General features: G+C 33.8%; 2 protein-coding genes across 2 annotated transcripts; one reads left to right on the top strand and one right to left on the bottom strand.

Moving 5' to 3' along the window:
- The first annotated feature begins 30 nt into the window (after positions 1-30).
- Positions 31-6,362, top strand: LOC132061085 (protein HESO1-like). Its single transcript, XM_059453959.1, has 8 exons — positions 31-160; positions 1,239-1,423; positions 2,716-2,811; positions 4,257-4,302; positions 4,816-4,922; positions 5,022-5,123; positions 5,211-5,718; positions 5,803-6,362. The coding sequence occupies exons 1-8, from the start codon at positions 31-33 to the stop codon at positions 6,033-6,035; spliced, it is 1,407 nt and encodes a 468-aa protein (XP_059309942.1). The 3' UTR covers positions 6,036-6,362.
- A 728-nt stretch (positions 6,363-7,090) lies between these two features.
- On the bottom strand, positions 7,091-19,457 carry LOC132067918 (probable indole-3-pyruvate monooxygenase YUCCA10). Its single transcript, XM_059461325.1, has 4 exons — positions 18,708-19,457; positions 8,896-9,129; positions 8,003-8,125; positions 7,091-7,411 (listed from the first exon to the last, which is right to left on the bottom strand). The coding sequence occupies exons 1-4, from the start codon at positions 19,332-19,334 to the stop codon at positions 7,235-7,237; spliced, it is 1,161 nt and encodes a 386-aa protein (XP_059317308.1). The 5' UTR covers positions 19,335-19,457; the 3' UTR covers positions 7,091-7,234.
- Between the last annotated feature and the right edge of the window lie 296 nt (positions 19,458-19,753).

Here is a 19,753-nt window from a genome sequence, read left to right as displayed (position 1 = left end):
CCTGTTGTGGAGGAGTTTGGATCTTTCGTAATGGATCTATTCCATTCAAAGAGTGACCTAGATCTATCTATTAATTTTGACAACAATTCAGTTAAATTTTCACATGAGAAGAAGATTCAAACTCTCAGGAAATTTGCAAGGAAGTTATATGCACTTCAAAGTAAATCTTTGAGTTGATACTCTCTGTAGTTCATGGATTACTGCCTTCGTGTCTTAACCAAATTTTTAAGTACATTTGCCTTTGAAGAGTAGATCGAATTTTAACTGAAAAGTAGATTTACTGGTCTGAATGTTCTTGGTAAAAGATTATGTTGTCACTTCCAACAAATGGCTATTTCCACTAGCAGAACCAATAAATAAAGCTTTTAAGATTAACATTAGGTGCCATTTATTTGGAAAAAGAGACCTGGTTTTCTTAGTTTTTACTATGGAGTGTTCTGTCCACCATTATATCTGCAATATGACAGGCAAATGTGGTAGAAAATAGTGAAAAACAAGAAAGAAATAACAGTGATAAGAAAAAGAAAGGGTAAAAGGATTTGATTGCTAAAATAGTCAATGCTAGGAGTACTAATGAGGCTATCTGCAATTCTGCTGCAAATTGAACATACTAAAGATTTTTCACTGAATCTTTGCCAGGTTGTTGTCGCATTAGGAATTAGTAATTGGGAAAGAGTAAGCGTTTGCTTAGTTGGAACTGAGAGGAAAGAAAGAAGGGGAAATGAATATATGAAGGAAACAAAAGAGAAGAAAAGGAAGGAAAATATTGTATATCCTTAAGAAGCAGTCTGTTAAACTTCATCTGCTTCTTATTTTTTATTTGTATATTTGAAAACTGATGGATATGGTAAACCTACTTTTATTTCTCTAATATATGCATCCAGTCATACCTAGGTGGTGAAGGAAGATATATGCCATAAGGCCACAACAACGAGGGAACGGAAGAGATATCTATACCACTTGTCCTTTTATTCTTTAATTATTGGAAATACCTTAATATCAAAATGAAAAGTAGATAAACAGACATGGAAATGTGAAAAATCCGTAAAAACTGGAAATTGGAAGGATATCTCCTCATGTTTTGTTTGTTTTGTTGGTCAATCAACTGTTCGTCAGTTCCAAACTAGTGTGAGGCTATATGAATCCTTTGTATATATTCACTCTATTTAGAACTTTATTTATCCCTATTAGAGTTTAGTATGTTTGGTTTATTTCATCTATGGTTTTTCGTGCTTCAGGTTCTGGCCATGTTTCTGGTGTTCATCCAATACCAGCTGCCAGAGTGCCCATTCTGAAAGTTGTTGATTGCGGAACGAAAATTGAGTGCGATATGTCAGTTGAAAACAGAGATGGAGTTTCAAAGTCTAAGATAATCCACATGATCTGTTCACTCGATGAAAGGTTTCAGAAGCTGAGCTTCTTGGTAAAATTCTGCACTCTTTTATATCACTTTCTCTAACTTCATTTGAGAGACATTCAGAAATGAAAAAGAACTAGTCTTTTGTATACTGATCAAAGAGAACTTTAAAGGCTAAACTAAATTTTGTGCGTTTCTTTAGATGGATTCTCTTCTCTTTTTCTTTTTTTCCCCAGGGGAATGTCGGGTCCTACATCTCTCGTGCTAAAACAATGTGCTGTTACAGCTTTCTTAAAATCTCTTTCTTGTTATCATATTCTACCAAAACTTAAATGGGTTAATCTTTTACACTTTGTAACATCTAAGGAAGCTAAGAGTAAATATATTGCCTAATACTTGCACCCACTTGTCGTTAAGTAATTCTTATGTTATCCTCCAACTTGAGAAAGTATCATAAGTTAATGTTTCTACCTTAAACACGTGTGTAAGCTAAAAAAGACATTCTAATCAATGTGGATGGAGTGGAATTCTATGCTAGAATGTTTTCCTGGTTTATTTTTGGATTCAGAGGTCTACAAAAGTTAGAGCCTTCAAGTGCTGCTGTCAGTTATTTTGTAAAATTGCTGTCCCCATTCAAATCATCCCAAAATTTCTTTTTCTTATTCTGCACTCTTTTCTATATAAAAATATACTTGAGTTGTTTCCCTTCTTTTTGCTGGCAATCTACTTTTTAGCCTCGGATGTGCTTTAAATTGAATCATAGGAGCTTCTGCAGATTGTTCCTGCGGAGAAGGGGTGGGGGGGGTGGGGGTGGGGTGTAGAAGGACGGGGAAGGCTGTAAATTTAACACTAAATAGACCATACAATGGAAAGACAACATACCCTACTTAAATGAAACGTTATCTATACAATGTAAATTGACATATACTGAAAGACGTGGAACTTTAAGTGTATCTAATTTTATTTAGCTTAAGCTTATCAGAAATATATTGCCTACTCTATGTTCATAAGCCTGTCATCTCCTTGTACTCTTTGCTGATTACTTGGAGAAAACTGACAGCTATTTCTGTGAAAAATAATTTTCTGAAAACTCTTGGATTGGAGGCGGTAATTTTGACCTTTAGAAAGGTCATGTGACTTCTGTAGCACACTGAATGAATTTTACTTCCAATTAACACGAAAGTTAGAAAAAGAAGAAAGATGGAAATCAAAGTTGTGGCTTGGACAAGGACACTATTAGATACATTTTTGAGTTTACATTCTTTTTTTATATACAGGGGTCAACTTTTGTTATGTATATGCTGATAAGCAGTTTGCTCGATTCACATCCTCACAAGAGATGGTCTTCTCTTTTGCAGATGAAAGCTTGGGCAAAAGCGCAGAATATTAATAGCTCAAAAGACAAAACTTTGAACTCATTATCTGTAATTCTTTTGGTTGCTTTTCATTTGCAGGTATAAGCCAAGTACAAATTATTTCTACGTTGTCATCTTACTCTTTGTTTCTTGGTTATATTATGGAACTTTCATATTGATCACTTCAAGTCAATATGAATTGTGCCTTCAGCTGAATATTTTGTTACCATGGTTAATCAGTCTGTGAGCCTAGGAGCGTGAACTAATACTTTACATAACCTTACACAACGCACTCTTTGGTAAATTTGTACTGATTACAGTAATAATGAATAAAATCTTTTGATGGTGGAGAGGAAAGTTTACTCTGGTGAAATCATATGATTTCATTTTAGTCAGCTGCGGTTATTCAACTTTTTCTTCAATGCCCTCTCACGAATTTGTTTCCTTTAGCTTCCTTTATTCTAATAGGGACCTTCATTCTAGAGATTCATTACTATGGGCCACAATACTCTTTGCTAATAGAATTCCCAAATTTTAGAAAATGTGGTTATAACACCAAATTATAAGGGTTGAACTTATAAATAAACAACAAGAAACAAAGGAAAAAATGTTCTAGGTTTGAATAGTAATCTTCTCGCTTGAATCCTAGCTGGTCAACCAAGTTTGGTATCTAAGTGGAGAAGCGTAGAGGAGCAGGACTCATTATCCACCAAGTTTCGTGCTGGAAAACAATGTTATTTCTCGGTTATATTAAAAATAAAAATATAAGCAACATTCTTGTTTAGATGCGTGCAGAATCAATATTCATTTAATAAGTTAGCATAATTCACGCCGTGAAACATAAATAATAGTGGATACTTTTTGGTTAGTAATCATGAAGGTCATCTCTTACAGGTCTCAGTAACAGTTTTGAGTTGGATGTTTCTTCTCCTTTTGCCTTGCAAAAAGTATATTTTTGGGGGGGTCAAGGATGAAAATGTGCATAATATGCTATCAGCAGTATCCTCTGAGGAAGCTATTCTAAGCACAATAAAATGCCCAGTTTGTTTCGTGTTTTCACAACACCAAGTTTGTATCACTTCAGCTTATAAAACGCAAAAGAAATTTACTTTTTGTACTCTTGCAGTACCTTCTTGGTATTATTTAATGAAATTTACTGCCTCATCCTAAAAAAAAAAAAAGGAGAAGAAAAAAATAGTTCGGTGTGCCTTTTGTAAAGCACCCTCTTGTACAAGCGGTGTTGCTCTTGTAAACTTCTTGTTGCTGGATTTAACCGTTTTGTCAATAAAGCATTATTAACGATTCTGAATGCCTAGTATTTATGCTTTACTGATTTAAATTCGTGTGAAAACATAAATAAAGTCTTGCCTTTTTGCTTATTTTGTTTTTGTTTTTATCTGAGAGGAACTTGATGTATATATGTGTAGATATCTTGTTTCTTTTCTATAGTGCTATTGACGTAGTTGTTTAGTTAATAATCTGTTCTTCTTTTTTCCTCATTTGGGGTGGCGTGAACTTCTTCCTCTAATGAATGAACTTCGCAGACACGAAATCCTCCAATACTACCGCCATTTTCTGCCATATTAGAAGGTAACTATGAATCTTTACTTTCTCAGTTTTCGTATGCCTTTTGAAAGGGATGTAGTAATTTCAGTATCAGTACACAGTGTAGTGATGTACTGTAGTAGAAAAGCAAAATTCCACAGAATAAGGATCATGATAGAAGTTTTCTGAAGGAAATATATAGGACCCTAAGCATCAGAACTGGACGTGTACGAAAAACCTTCCATTTGTCAGGCTGTCAATGCAATGATACATACTCATAATTCTTTTTTATTTTTATACATGACTTGGGAGTTTTGGTTTTAGCACTTTTTGCCTTGTTTGACTTTTGATTCGTATTGATTCTTGACTTTCAATCTGTTGATCAGAATGTGAGGAATTTAGCTATCGCTATAGACTAGATTCTAAAGTACAAGAACATTGTTGAGATATTTTATTGAAGTAATTCTAAGTGATGCTTCTCTATGCACTCACCTTTTCTTCATGAGTTTTTTGGTTTTGAGTAGCTCGGTAATATTCCTTGGTTTGGAAACGTTCTAGATGGTTCTGATCCCGATGCAGTGGCAAAGTCTCTGAATAAGTTTGTGAACTATGGGAAGAGGAACAAAGAGTCAGTGGCTGAGCTGCTAGTTACTCTATTAATCAAGGTATTGTGAATTCAGTATATCTGGTCTTGTCTTAAAACGGCGCCGCACATGAGACTCCCAGTTAAATTCCTGGCTCATTATGGTTTCATTTCATTGCAGTTATTGTCGATTGAGAAACTATGGGCCAAAGGACTATGTGCAAGCACCTATGAGGCATCTTGGCTATCTAAAACATGGGATTCTAAAGTTTGCTGCATCAGTGTAGTTACCTTTCACTTATGTCCTTTTGAGCTTTCTACTTAGCAATCTTTGAAGTGCTAAATTAATGGCTGATACTGATCTTCACAGGTTGAGGATTTCACTGACCGGTCTCAAAATGTCGCAAGGGCTGTTGGGAAAGGAGAAGTAAAACGGATATACAAGTGTATCCAGCGTTCTAGCGAATACATTTCTGCTTTTATGGATGGCCTTGTTGAAGTACCCACGTTAAGATATCAGTTGTTTGGCCATGCTGCTCCATTTCAAGACGGTTCTCAGACAGCAAACATTAAAGAAGACGGGAATATAATCACTCTTCCTTGTGGAGATATCAAGAATAAGGAGGATCAAAGTAAAGAAGGCCAGAAAGGAAGTCAGTTGGCTACACCTTCTGAACCAATCGCGACTAAAAAGAAATGGTCTACCAAAGGTTGGGAAGGATTAACTTCAGCGAGTTGTGGACGGTCAAAAGAGGACGGTGTACCACCCGACTCTTCCGGGACAAAAAGAAAATGGTCTACCGAAGGTTGGGAACGGTCAAAGGAGAATGGTGTACCACTTGACTCTCCCTGGACAAAAAGAAACTGTTCTACCGAAGGTAGGGGAGCCAATTGGGGACAGTCAAAGGAGGATGGTATACCACTCAACTCTTCCTGGACAAAAGGAAAATGGTCTACTGAAGGTTGGGGAAAAGTATCTTCAGCAAATTGGGGACAGTCAAAGGGGGACGGTGTACCACCCGACTCTCTCTGGACAAAAAGAAAAAGATCAGAAGAAACCCCTAGAGGGACTTCTTCTGCTCAATGTTTTAGAAAATCAGACACAAAAAGTTGGCTCAAAAGAAAGGATAACAATAACTGTGCACCTAAGGCTCAGTGGTCAACCATGCAAAAAGGAGGTTGGGGAGGAAGCTGAATGAACCATTTGATTTGATGCTTTGGCTTCCGGTTGAGTGAATCACTAGCGTTGCCCGGGTTATCAATAATATCATCTTCTTTGTTCTCTTCTCATGGATATGCCAGGAGTATTTTGCGTGTATCACCATCTGCAAATCAAGTTTTGCATTCTTGCTAGGACTTAGGAGTATCTTGTATGCTCGTTAACCTTATGGTTTTGTACTGGTTTGTTAGGACGTTTTGTACATATTTGTGGACTTAGCAATGACCTAACAAGATGGAATATCAACTGCTCAATGTACATTAATTTTATGCACCTTAAGAACATCAAGGAATTGAAGGAAAATGCATTTATTGGGCAAAGTGGAGAAAATATATACTTTCTAGTATAATACATTTGGTTCAAGAGAAGATGACAATTCTTTTACCGTAACAAGAATCTGTAGAATCATTGACCTTACGACTTGTGTGATGCTTCGGTTCCCAAATTAGTTAAAATCGACTATATGAATCATCCCGTGCTGATTTTATTTGTAAGGCAAATTTCCAACATTTAAGATTCTCTAATAAATCTCATACTTATTCCTACACGGACATATAACTTCTAAATCTGAATCAAAATTGCCAACAAATGCTGGATTTAACGCAATAAGTACCAATTATGACGTAATTGTTAGACATTTGCATTATGTTAGACATACTTGTGCTGGTAGCAAGTAGATTATTAACTTATACCTGATTTGGCCGGAGGTAATCTAAATGACATTGCCAACAAATGCTTGGACTTAATGCAAGTGTAACAACAATTATGACGTAATTGTTAGATGATTTATTTCACCTGTTAGGCTGTTACCTCCTACTAGCTTGGCGGTAGATTACCTGATACCTGTATTAGTAGGAGGAAATAGATATCCGGTGAAATAGTCGATGTACTTTTTCATCTACTGGAGCCAACTTGGTAGTTAGTATCACATGATACTTGTGCTAGAGGAGGTAGCAATTACCAGGTGAAATGGTCGAAACATGTAAAAGCTGACCCAAAGACCACTAGTATAAAGTAACAAGAAGAAATCGTCAAACAAAAACAACCAATCATAAAGATCCATCAAATTTATTTGGTAATAGAAGCTAGACTCCAACAAAAACACACTAAAACAAACAAGACTTTAGGTTCTAGCTAAATTTAACAACAGTCTGATATAATAATAAAAAGGATCTCTAGATTTTCTCTCCTCTAACCACCTTGATATTTTCGACTATAGATTTTGCATCCATTGATATACCAGCTATCCCTTTTTTTGAATAACCTGCACAGTAGAGGCCATTCTCTCCTTTCCAATGATTTGGAAATTCATTTATCAACGTTCCATCATCAAGAAATATAGAGCTATGATCCTGCCAAAAAATTATTTCAAAAATTTACAACTTTGAGGGGAAAACACACACAATAATTGTAGGGTTTAAATTTAATATATAGTAACAATGTAAAATTAAAGTAATTACTCATATTAAGTGAAATTAGTAACAGGAAAATGGGGCAAATAACTTTCTAAAATAAGGTTAGAATATACTGATTGTGTGAAGTTTCATTTATGCTATCAGCATATATAAGTTATAAATCCAGAAAAAGTAATAATTTATGAATGAGAAAAATGCATAAAGAAATGCACATATGACTAGTCTTAATTTAAAATGTATGTAGATGTCCAAGCACACATATACAGTATGAAAATCACGTTTCTTTTTTCTCTAAAGCAAAGATGTGTAATAATATGTATTTTGATTACTCTCTCTTACACAATACCTCACAGGTAAAAACTTGATAGCTTATCCGCACGCGGTGTCTAGAAATGAAATCATTTCAAGACTCAAAATTGAAGAAAAAGAAACATGAAACAATTAAGGCACAAAATAAAACTTTTAACAACTGCCCTTTTGTTTTTGTGGTCAATTTTAACAATTATGTTGATAATTTGCAACACCTACCTTAAGCCATTTGGTAGCTACATTCTTGTAACCCGTAGCAAAAATGATTGCATCAAATTGGTGTTCTTCCCCATTGTCAAAGACTACTGTATGTTCCTTTATTTTTGATATTCCAGGAAGTACCTAATTAAGAATTCACCAAAAATGATTTCACAATAAATTAAACCAGCTCGGCAATCAAGTTTTAGCACAAAGTAAGTATCAAACCAATAAATAAATGAATTTAACTTATAGACACTGATAGCGTAAACGAATAAGTAATATAAAGGATTATTATAGGTAATTGCCATGACAAATGAAAATGAGACAACCTACCAACCACAGGTCCACAACACATTAAATGTTACTGATTTTGTAAGAATTGTTTACACTATGAAATCCTAATTAACTGTAACTAGTTATATTGAATGAACCTTCATGGTTCCAAAAAGGTGACAAATCAAACCATCGTTTTCTTCTTCTTTTTAATAACCCAGAAAACCCCGACAATCAATCCATGCCGAAGTTCTAATTTCACTAAGGGTGTTTAACGGTGTTCAAAATTTAATAGATATGTGCATGCACGTGTTAAAAGTAATATTTGACCTATATGCTTAATATAATTTTTCGACAAAGAATGTTCAACTGACCACCCTTCAACATATGTAGCTACGCCTTTTGAGCCAATGACACATAGGTCAAAAGTTTATGGATGGATAATGGGCCTGCCCCTTTACCCTTATCTACGTACTTAAAAGTCCATACCTTCATCTACGTCATAATTCAAACTCATGACGTGCGCCGCACATATCACGAGTTGCCCTGTACCACTCGACCAAAGCCCTCGAGTAAAATCAAGCCATCTGTTTTTCACATGATATTTCTCAAACAGTATGAAAAATATAGTTTCTTACCTTAATCTCTCCAAGTTTAATCTTGTCAATGGCACCAACATCAATTACTGGGGATCTACCTTCTGAGAGTTTCACATAAAATGGGCCTTCTTCTGGTTGTGGTATTCCAAATTCTGCCAAATTTCCAAATGTAAACTTGGCATACTTTGCAATCATAGTATCAACCAAAGATACTGGTAGATATTTTAGCAACATCATTCCAGTATACACCATCTCCCTTGTTAGAACATGAATCTGTAAACACAACAGGCAAAAAAATCCTTTAGAATAAGGTAATTAACAACGTAACCATATTATAAAAAATATCAGTTATTGTGCATATGGAAACTTGCATCATCTAACTATAGAAAAATTATAGCATTGTGGAAGAACATTGAACTATAATGTACATTTATACGAGTTTAAATTTTAAGCATTGGCGGTATTAAAAAAAAGTACAGAATCAGGTCAACTCTAAGGTAACTAAAGATAAATCATTATGAGAAACATTAATAGGTAACCACAAAGGTAACTAACATGCTATATATTATAGAGGTTAAACTATTTATGGTATTAGTGTGAAAAATCTTTATGTAGTCAGTATGTATAATTTAAATAATATCCAACTTACTTCCGTCACGGGGCTAAAGTACGGAACTACCCCTCACTCAATGTTGGAATTTTGTTGAAAATTTTGAGATCTAAGTTTAAAATATTAATTTTCAACCTCGAGATACAAACATATGCTATTTTTTTTTACTTCGTACTAGAGATAAGGCTGTAGATATTTGTATTGGTTGATGGCTATGGTGAGTGTTAACTACCATCGAAAAGATGTAGGAAACGTGTATAATCACTAAATACAATCATTTTTTTTTTCAATTGAGGTGTACACATTTGGTGATAGAATAGACGACTCTGATACCATGTTGACGAGAACAATAAAGATTGTAAATATAGTTGAAATGATAAACATCATTATGGTTTTATTTAAATGCATATATATATTTGTATACAAGAAATAAAGGTAAGATCAATTTGAATTTTGAGCTCCTAAAATGTACATTATCATTTAGAACTCCAAAGATAAGATAATAACTCTATTATTTTTAATCATCTACTCTAATAGGTTCAATAACATACATATTCCTATCATATGAGAAGCAATGATGGATTTTTTTGGCTATTTAATTTTGTAATAATTAGTTTTAACTATAATAAACATTTCTTTTCGCTAATTTTAAGATCCGTATTACTAAAATTAGAGACTTTTTCTTAGTGTTAACATGAGATATTATATTTTTACATAGTGCAGTGTTCTTTCAGACAAGTAGAAAAATTAAGCATTTAGGGCAAGCTTATTAATGCATGAATGATAAGAGACAATTCAAGAAATTGTAATGTGGGAATGATAAAAAAATAATATTAAATAGAATTGGAAAATATATGCATTTGTGTGGTGTATGTAAAATATCTATATAAATTTATCTGTGAGAGAATAGATGTATAGAAGATGTAACAATAAGCGTGGACAAGTTTTTAGGGGGAAAAAAAAATGATTTTGACCGGAAGCAGAAGCTGTTTTTCAAAAGCAAAAAGATAGCTTCTCCCCAGAAGTACTGATGTGCTGCGGATTTGTGGCACATTCGACACCTTTTTACTATGAATTTTGGTTGTTTTCAAGTAAGTCTGGTTCTTGTTAATATGTTTTTGTTGTGTTTTAGGAAAACAATGGCCCAAAAGCAAAAACAAAGAACAAAGGAAAAATTGGCCGGAAATGAAGAATCGACGTCCCGTCGATCAGCCGACGGACCATCCTTCGAAGCGTCGATAAGCTCGATTTTCCAGTGATGGCCTTAGTTGAAGACGATAAAGGGCGGAGCCATCGATGAAGCGTCGAACTGATCGACGCTTCGTCGTTTGTGTCGTCAATCAAGATTTGTCAACAAGAAGAGAGAAAGACGGAATACTCGACGGAGCGTCGAACTGGTCGACGGCACCGTCGAATGGATCACATCGCTGAAGATATAAGGGACGGAGGAATGGATGGATCGTCGAACAATCGACGGTCGGTCGATCTTGCTATCAGGGGCAATTTTGTCAGTCGCTGCTGTGCGTTTTTGGAGCCTATTTAAAGAACATTTTAGGTTATTTTTGGCAGCCAGTTTTCTATTGTGCACGTGAACAAAGTTCCATTGGTGGGTGAGCATTGATTACTCCACTTTTGGAGCTTAGTGAAGACAATAAGATCCCATTTTCCATCATCTTTATCACACTTTGTAAGCTTTATGTCTCATTTATTGCTTACTACTTTTGAGACCATTATGTGTGAGTAGTTTCTTTAATCAAAGTTGTGGACCCAAATGATGGGTGTTATGTAATGGGTGTCTAACATTGTATATATATATATATATATATAATGGTTGTGATGTGTTTTATTATTTCTCACATTCATTGTTAGTTAGTGGTTGCAAACACTTGCTTATGCACAAACCCTAGTTTATTTAGAAAGATGAACTAGGGTGTGATTTGAAATAATATAACAAGGACTCGGGGCGCTAACCCTCGTTTAATGAACTCACTTAGAGATAAGATGAGTTCTACTTGGCATATTTAATCGATCTTACTTGCAACTTTTCTAAATTTGGGAAAATCATGAAAAGAAATATTTTCTAATATTGGAAAATATTAGGAAGTGCATTAGAGATTAAGTGCATACAAAACCCCGACCCATTAGAAATATATCATATTGATACCCATAGCATAACATCTAATCACCGCGGGGACACAACTTTGGTTCTCCCAATCCAAACAAATTCCAAATACTTCAAAATAGCGAATACAAACCAAATCTCTCCTCTATACTATTCGGAATAAAATTAAAGTTTCTAGAGATTAGTTACATAAATAATTAGTACCTTTTTCTCTCCATATTCCCTGTGGGATTCGACCCCAACCTTGTTTGGGTTACTATATTTGACAACGTCCACTTTACGCCATTAATAGGTGTAATTTGAGCGTATCAAGTACTTTTTGAAAACTCGATCAAGCACAAATATTGTTGCTCAAATACTTACAAAAGTGCTTTTAAAATAAGTTAGAGTTAATGGTAAAAACACACACAACTATCACTTTTTCGTGAGTTTCATACCCCAACTATTGGCCGTTCCCTTTTCGTACCTTAACTATTACCATCTATGTATTAAAACACACCTCGAAGCTGTGTGTTTTAATACATAGATGTTGATAGTTCAGATACGAAAAGGGAACAAAAACACTTATCAAAATAAGTAGATCTTTGAAGTTTGGCCAAGCAAGCCATTATGTCACTAATCCAAGGAAGAAGGGCGAGGGCCACTCTTTTTAACCATTATGGGAAATATTAGATGATGCATTTAAAAGGAGACACATTATTAGCTTAAGTTTGTATTCCTTCCATTCCAATTTATATGATACTCTTTCCATTTTAATCAGTCCAAAAAGAAATGACATCTTTCTATATTTAATAACAATTTAACTCTAGTTTCTCATTTTACCCTTAATGAAATGATTTTTAGCCACAAAAATTTCTTCGGCTTGTTTTGGACCACAATTTAAAAATCTTCCTTTCTTTGTGCCTCGTCTGACATCTTCATATAAATTGGGATGGAGAGAGTTGCATATTAAGAAAATTGAACACTATTAGTACCAAACAAGGATTATGAATTTGACTGTGACTCATGCTACTTTTAAGTTCTTTAAATTTTGTGGGTGGTATAGCTACCTATATCAATGAGTCAATTATGTCTTTCCTAGAAGTTGGTTATCTACCTCTTGGTTTTTTCGATTCTCACAGCTGCTCTTTCGCACCTTCAGATATTTGGCGCTATATTGCTACGCCTTTTTTAAATGTCTTTGATAATAGATTTGACTATTATAACAAGTTTTTTGGGACATTTTCTAGGAAAAGAAGGAAATACTATAATAACATTGGCTATTCTATCTTCTCTTTGATTGCTACGCCTTTTTTAAAACCATGAAGTCACCATTTGATAATATCATGATTTGACTATTATAACATTCCATTTTTGGGACATTTTCTAGGAAAAACCCGAAGGAAATACTATAATAACATATGTGCAGTTCATTCTCTTAAAAAAAAAAAAAAAAAAAAGAAGATCTTCATTTATTACTAATAATTATTTTAAAAATATTGCTTTTTAGCTATAATTGTATATGAAATATTTATTAATTATTCAAACCATAGTTAGAATCTTACTTTAGTTAATTAAAACTTAACCATTAAAACATGTAATGTGTCTCTTATTCAGCCTTGGGGAAAGTTTGTAAGCTTTAAAGTTTAAATTCGACTTTGCAATTATTGATTAATAAAACTAAAGGCTCACCGGAATCTCAAATTTGTGAATATTTGATTTATGATTTTATTTACAAGAATAATAATTTGGGAACTTAAATGTAATGTGTAAAACTAATCCATGAAGTCACCAAACATATGAAAAAGCAACAAGTAAATTTCAAGCCTATCATGCGTGAAATAAATCAAATACCCCTTTTAAGTTACTATCTGCCTTTTACACAAGTCTTCCCTTTAATAATATAAACTATTAGTTATATATATAATAATATATTAATAAAATCTCAAATATTTTATATATAATAATAATTAAATATTTTTTAGCGAAATGTCTAAGAGGTGACAATACGCACATGACATTGGGACTGTAGCAAGATAATTAATTAAGATTTGAATACCACCATTGTAACCATTCCATTTGTGAGAAAATTTAGAAAACAATTATGACTTAAGATAATATGGAGAAGAATGAATTTCAAAATATGCAATTGTTGTGCCCTTGCTTCTCAAAGTATCAAACTTAATAAATTTTAGTAGTTTAGGGGTGTAGCGCAGGTTTGGAACCCTATACAAAGGGCCCGCCCCGACCCGCGCACAATGGCTTTCTCAAAGAAAGCTTGTAGTTTAGGGGGTGCTCTCTTCTTCAAGTCTCTTCTTCAAGTTCAAGTTCAAGTTCTGCTTGCTGCTTTAATTTTCATTTTGATAGGAGTAGGTGTTTGCAGCTCGCTTGCTGTCTATGCCTTAGAAATATTGCTTGATATCCCAAAACTTAATCATTTAGGTATGGTTTTCCTTGCATTGCCTTCTCCATGCTAAGCAAACTATGCGCATGGCCAGATAACTCTGTAAACCTGGAGATGGAGGGTAGATAATCCATCAACTCCATAAATTGTCAAGTTATCGGTAAGTTGAATTCCCTCTATATGGAAAATAATCTTACCACACAGGAAATTTCAATTGATTCCAAATAGGTAATCACATTATCAACGGAATATGATAATATTATAAATGATTGCAGGTGTTTGAGTACCAGTTAGGGGTTCCATCTCTCAAGCGTAGCTTTTCAGAGCAGAATAGAGTTGCAGACCTTTTGGTTGGGGGGAATCGTCAACCGACAAAGCTTTTCATAATTTTGCATATCTAGCCGTTCCTCCTTTATTTGCTCAGAAACCCATTAAGGCAAATAAAATAGGAACTACTTTTGTAAGACAAACTAGGACCTTCATGGCCTATTAATAGGAATATGTTCTTAATTTTGACTCCCCTTGCCACCTTCCAGTCTTTACATAATGTGTTTAAGAACTAGTCTTTGTAGCCATATAAGTAGTTGAGGCAAAACAACACCACTTATCCATCTCTAGTATGATATCCTTCTTTATGTAGAATATTTTACAAGATTAATTACCTAATAAGGAATTTGTGTATCAATACAATAAGGTACTATTGCAATATCACTTCTTCTTATAATTGACCTTGCAAAAGATGTATAAAGGTTCTTCTATATCTTGTTACAAGGATAAGAGATTTGAAGGCCATACGAAAACAACACCATGGCCAAAATCGAAACAAGTGTCAAATTCGGGCCCTTCGTGTCACTGGATGATATATCCGGCATTTTCTTTGGAAAATGCATAGATAGTCGCCATTTCTACCTTTAACCAACAAAAGGCCTCCTCGTATCGTTCTTGAGTTGAGTTGATATCGATAGACATCTATATATATCTTGTATCCAGCCTTGTCATCCGAGTATATATAGGGTTAAATCTCTAGGGATAGCGCACATGACTAATATCCTTTTTTGTTATATGCCTAAAATAGTAAAAACATAATTAGAATCGATGTTTAAACTAAACTAATAAATGCAATACACTTCACTGTGGTTAAGTTAAGTGATAGTATTATCACTTTAACTGCTAAAGTTCAATTATTTTGTTTGGTGTAAATATTGGGCGCATATAGCTATTTACCGTCTATAAAGTTATACTTATATATATTTAAAGAAAAGTATTAGGATAATAATGATTTCGTTTTGGTAATTATTTATGGCCTAAGTACTTGAATCAATAAAATAAAGAAAATAAAATCCTTCTCATTGTATGTTCCTCTTTTAGCCGAACCTGTTGGGTGTGCGAACAAAGTGCCACATTGGTAGCTGAAAAGAAAGGAATTACTTATAAGGAGTTGAATACTCTTAATGATGTGAGGCCTTTTGGGGAAAACCGTGCGGCCTTAATATCACATCATGTTAAGAGTATCTTTGGGCCGTTTAGCCCAACAACTGGTATCAAAGCCAATAGTTTGGCGGGACGAGTATGAAGATGGCGGAGTGTGGCGTGGAGCCCAGCTTAGTGCCTTTGCCCGTCTATGGGCCGGTTTACAACTTTTACCCGTAGCTTTGAAGATGCATACATAGCCTTTGGGCTTCGGTGACCGTAAATACTCTAATGATGTGGGTGGCACATTGACACGTTGAATCTCTGACCCGTAATGAGTCATGAGAACTTAGTTCGAGGGGGAGATTGTTGGGTGTGAGAACAAAGTACGCGTTAGTGGTTTGAAAAGAAAAAGGAGCTACTTATAAGGAGTTGGATACTATTAATGATGTGAGACCTTTTGGGGAAAACCGTGCAAGCTTGGCCCAAAACGAACAATATCACATCATGTTAAGAGTATCTTTGGGCCGTTTAGCCCAACAGAACCAGACCACCATCCTTTCCGTTCCTCTCCTTCTTCAAAACCAAGAACTGCCTTCTCTTTATAGGTAGGGTGGGTTCAAAATTTAAATTCGATGAATTCAATCTTTTAAATTTATTCACTTGAACTATAATACTTCTAATTATGAGCTCAGATCTAATATTCATTAATTTTAGAGGTTCACATTTTATGTTCCCCATAAAATTAAAAGACCTGAATTTGGATAAACCCATTGTCCATAATATGAAGTTTATATGAAGACGTATTGCATGCGTTTATATGAAGACAGATTGCATGCGTTTATACATATTGGGTGAGGATACAATTTTATGGTTTCTCAATTGAAACATTAGGGAATTCAGCAAGATTGATCATACTTGTTAGTGGAAACTAGCAAGGGTTCTAATAGAAGAAATATAGGTAATTCAAGAAAGATCAAAGAAAATGCTTTACTAGATTGTATAAGAACAAGTTAAGAAGATCGACCTTAATCAACACACACTCACTAAGACAATATCGGCCAACAAATCAACTGTAACAACTTATCTGTTACACCAAATCAATAGGATTGAGGTTGTTTTTAAAATATAAGAGGGTTTTTGAAGGACAAGAGGACAAAATAATGAACATTTTATAAGAAAAGAAGAACTGTTTGTTTAAATTTAAGAACGTTGTAGGTAAAGTCTAGAAAAGAAATTTGAATTTAGATGATATCTCATGTATGATTTTGTAGAATGACAGGAACGGGTTTATTTGTCTAGCTTTCGCTATAAGAACAAAAGAACTAAACTCTGCCTTACGTGGAGTTGTTTGAAATCGAAAAATTCTGGCTATCCAGAATTAAAACAATGGGCATAAAATTACTTGTATCCAAAGAACGTCTGAGCAATGTGCATAACAGTTTGTGGAGTGTTATAGCTAACACTACTGTACCAAAAAAAAAAAAAAAAGAGCTTATACATTAAGTATTCAACTTGGGGTCAAGTTTGTAGTCAACCCTAATGATGAACTCTATTATACAGATGATCAGACAATATTGAGGCACAAAAATATCGATAGAAAGTGGGATGAATCTTGATTTATGAAAGAAGAATTGGTAAAATTAATTGTAGGTGAGGTGAATCAAGTTTATTTTTGGAAAAGAAGATTAAAGAAAGCAAACTGCAATAGACAGTAAAATTCCAGGTATTATATGAGAAAGTAAAATTGTTGAAATGAGTTGTGATTGGTAAATAGGGATGTAATGTGATGATCAGGGAATGATATTCACCATATTAGTTACTCCTTTTTCTTACTATTACTTATTTTCTATGCTAGCAAAAACTGTAAAGTTTCTTTATTACGACTATCATATTAAGCAATTCTAGTTATTATTTCCTTTAATGTTATTTCTATATGAGATGGGTTGTTTTTTTCCCTCCTATGTTTCTTAGGAAGGAAAAAGAAAATATAAAGGGATAATTGCATTTTTGGTCCTTTAGTTATTGATAAATTCTGATTTTGATCCTTGTAATATTTGTTATGCATATTTAACCTTTAATTCATTTAATACGTGTTTTTGGTCCCTTTATATATGAAATATGTGATATTTAAATTATTTTTTTAAATTCTGTTATCCTCAAATAGTGGTGGCAAATGGGTGAGTTTGGTTAGATTTGGGTGAGTTGAACAAAACCGGGTTGGGATTCAACCCGCCATATTCCATGTGGGTAAAATATGGGTTATTGGGTGATAAATGGGTGGTTGGATGGGTTAGCGCATATTATTAAGTGTAGTATTATTTCAAGTGTAATATTTATAATTTTTTCTTTTGCTCAAACTAAATTAATTTTTTCATATATTTATAATTAAATATATGAAATAGAAAATTCGGGGTGGGGTGGGTCAGGGGCGGGGTGGGTGTAAGAATTTTTATTTTTTATTTTTATAAAAGATTTTTTTTTCATTTTTCCTTAAATTTTTAAACAAAATATTTTCTCCTATTTTTGAGGAAAATAATCTGTTATTGGGTCTAGTGAGTTCATATATGGATACCCATTTTTACCCATATTTGCCCATGTTTTATGGACAAAAAAATAGGTTGAAGCCCATATTTACCCAACTAAAATGTAAGTGATCCAACTTATTAAAATGTGGGTTGAATGGGTTGATTTTCTAAATATAGTCCGAAATTGCCAGCTTTACCATCAATATGGATAACAACACAATTTAACATATTTAATTGATCATTATTGAATGGTTTAACACTTAATTGTTCATTAAATTTGTGAAGATTCACAATCAGAGCGATGGAAAGTGTAGGCACATGTAAACCAATTGGAGATTAAAATGTGCTTAACTAGAAATTATAAGGACCAAAATTAAAATTTGTCGATACTTGAGGAACTAAAAATGCTAATTTCGCAAATAAAAAATTTCCAACTAACGACAAATTAGAAGCGAAACATCAATTAAATCGACAAAACCATAGTTAAGGGTGTAACCGCAAGGATTACAAAAAAGAAAAGAAAAGGGGTATGATCCATCCATCAACGAAGTGGAATAAAAATCATAGGAGATTGAGGTTCAAATCTGAACATAGACAGAAAACGTCAAGTCAATTCTTTCTATTTGTCGCTTGGTTGGCAAACTTGCGATTCTGGGCTTGTGGAAATTACCAAGTACTAAGTGAAATCAAGATACAGAGAAATTAGCACGAACACCACCGTTATCATAAAAAATAATAATCAAGAAACAAAACATATATGCATGCACAAAAATGTAAAGATAAGGTATAGAGACTTACTGGGCTTCTAACAACAATTGAACTGTGACTAACATAATTTGAAAGATCATAAGCAATCTCCATGCCAGAATTTCCAGATCCCACAACCAAAACTTCTTTTTCTTCATACTTTTGGCCAGATTTGTACTCACTTGAATGAATAATTTCTCCTTTGAAATTTTCAAGCCCTAGCCCTTTTGGGATATAGGCCTCATTGTTTTCACCAGTAGCCAAAACCAAGAAATCACAAGCATAAAATTCCTTTTCCCCATTAACCACATTTGTAGCATTGACATTCCATTTTTTCTCTTCTTTGTTGAAAAAGGCTAATTCAACACAACGTTGGAATTTTGGTTTGATGTTAAAGTTTTCAACATACTCATCTAAGTATTGAATAAATTCATTTTTGGACAAGTACTTTGGTGATGAAGTTGCATGTGGCATAAAAGGCAATGAACAAAAATCTTTAGATAAATGCAAGTGAAGTCTATCATAAGTCTTTTTCTTCCACAAATAGCCACAACAGTCTTCTTTTTCTAGCACAATATTTTTGATGAACAATTTGTTTAAACAAGCTGAAACAGCTAAACCTGATGGACCAGCTCCTACAATAACAACTTCAACTTCTTCCTTTACAAAATTAGCCATTGGATTTTTCTCAGAGAAAGAGAAGATTTTTTTGAGTATGTTGGAAAAGAAAAATGCAACGAAATTGAAAAAGGGGAATTTAGACAAATATATAGGATATGTATGGTTCTCACAAAGGATAAAAATGAGAAATATGTTTTGCCTTTTTTAAGTCATGGAAGACAACGGTTACAAGTAAATGCATATTGGATTACAAATAAGACTTGGAATTTGTCATCAAGTGTATGAACTCTGCATGGTTTCATCTACAATTTGTTTTATATGGAGACAGTTGGCTTGCTTTCTTCACTTATGTTCACGGTCTTTAATATAATTACCTCCTCTGTTTCATTTTATATAATGACATTGGATACAAAGTTTAAATAAGAAAGATTTTTTTTTAGAACTTGTGTTTGCCGTAAATTATGTAATAATATTTC

Source organism: Lycium ferocissimum, chromosome 1 (assembly GCF_029784015.1).
Source record: "Lycium ferocissimum isolate CSIRO_LF1 chromosome 1, AGI_CSIRO_Lferr_CH_V1, whole genome shotgun sequence".
Classification (NCBI taxonomy): Eukaryota; Viridiplantae; Streptophyta; class Magnoliopsida; order Solanales; family Solanaceae; genus Lycium; species Lycium ferocissimum.
The sequence above is the reverse complement of the archived record's forward strand: the minus strand, read 5'-3'. Positions and strand labels throughout refer to the sequence as shown.